The sequence below is a fragment of the Musa acuminata genome, unplaced genomic scaffold, assembly GCF_036884655.1.
Source record: "Musa acuminata AAA Group cultivar baxijiao unplaced genomic scaffold, Cavendish_Baxijiao_AAA HiC_scaffold_565, whole genome shotgun sequence".
NCBI classification, from domain to species: Eukaryota; Viridiplantae; Streptophyta; class Magnoliopsida; order Zingiberales; family Musaceae; genus Musa; species Musa acuminata.
In genome coordinates this window covers 32,501-34,130 of record NW_027020805.1, presented here as the reverse complement: position 1 = coordinate 34,130, position 1,630 = coordinate 32,501, and the positions used below count along the sequence as shown (strand labels likewise).

Genomic DNA, 1,630 nt, shown 5'->3' with positions numbered 1-1,630 from the left:
TCTAAATCATCATTTGTCAGGACTTTTCGGAGTGAGTTCTTTGGCTTGGACAGGACATTTAGTTCATGTCGCTATTCCAGGATCCAGGGGACAGTACGTCAGATGGAATAATTTTTTAGATGTATTACCCTATCCTCAAGGGTTGGGACCACTTTTTACGGGTCAGTGGAATCTTTATGCCCAAAACCCTGATTCGAGTAGCCATTTATTTGGTACTTCCCAAGGAACAGGAACTGCCATTCTAACCCTTCTCGGTGGATTTCATCCACAAACGCAAAGTTTATGGCTGACCGATATTGCTCATCATCATTTAGCTATTGCATTTATTTTCCTGATCGCTGGTCATATGTATAGAACTAACTTCGGGATTGGGCACAGTATCAAAGATCTTTTAGAAACACATATTCCTCCAGGGGGTCGATTAGGGCGTGGGCATAAGGGTCTTTATGACACAATCAATAATTCGCTTCATTTTCAATTAGGTCTTGCTCTAGCCTCTTTAGGGGTTATTACTTCCTTAGTAGCTCAACACATGTACTCTTTACCTGCTTATGCATTCATAGCACAAGACTTTACTACTCAAGCTGCGTTATATACTCATCACCAATACATCGCAGGGTTTATCATGACAGGAGCCTTTGCTCATGGAGCTATATTCTTCATTAGAGATTACAATCCAGAACAGAATGAGGATAATGTATTGGCAAGAATGTTAGACCACAAAGAAGCTATCATATCTCATTTAAGTTGGGCCAGCCTGTTTCTTGGGTTCCATACCTTGGGCCTTTATGTTCATAACGATGTTATGCTCGCTTTTGGTACTCCGGAAAAACAAATCTTGATTGAACCTATATTTGCCCAATGGATACAATCCGCTCATGGTAAGACTTCATATGGGTTCGATGTACTCTTATCTTCAACGAATGGCCCAGCATTCAATGCAGGTCGAAGCATATGGTTACCGGGCTGGTTGAATGCTGTTAATGAGAATAGTAATTCACTCTTCTTAACAATAGGTCCTGGGGACTTCTTGGTTCATCATGCTATTGCTCTAGGTTTGCATACAACTACACTGATTTTAGTAAAAGGTGCTTTAGATGCACGTGGTTCCAAGTTAATGCCAGATAAAAAGGATTTCGGTTATAGTTTTCCTTGCGACGGCCCAGGACGCGGCGGTACTTGTGATATTTCTGCTTGGGACGCATTTTATTTGGCAGTTTTCTGGATGTTAAATACCATTGGGTGGGTTACTTTTTATTGGCATTGGAAACACATCACTTTATGGCAGGGTAACGTTTCACAATTTAATGAATCTTCCACTTATTTAATGGGATGGTTAAGAGATTATCTATGGTTAAACTCTTCACAACTTATCAATGGATATAATCCTTTTGGTATGAATAGTTTATCCGTATGGGCGTGGATGTTCTTATTTGGACATCTTGTTTGGGCTACTGGATTTATGTTTTTAATTTCTTGGCGCGGATATTGGCAGGAATTGATTGAAACTTTAGCATGGGCTCATGAACGCACACCTTTGGCTAATTTGATTCGATGGAGAGATAAGCCAGTGGCTCTTTCCATTGTGCAAGCAAGATTGGTTGGATTAGCCCACTTTTCCGTAGGCTAT

The 1,630-nt window shown here is 40.6% G+C and overlaps 1 protein-coding gene across 1 annotated transcript in view; it reads left to right on the top strand.

Moving 5' to 3' along the window:
* The first annotated feature begins 6 nt into the window (after positions 1-6).
* The window catches only part of LOC135661711 (photosystem I P700 chlorophyll a apoprotein A2-like), a 10,334-nt gene continuing 8,710 nt past the window's right edge, over positions 7-1,630 (top strand). Inside the window, exon 1 of the mRNA XM_065176536.1 lies at positions 7-1,630. This exon is cut by the window's right edge and continues 8,710 nt beyond it. Within this exon, the coding sequence (XP_065032608.1) occupies positions 347-1,630 (1,284 nt within the window). The 5' untranslated portion in view covers positions 7-346.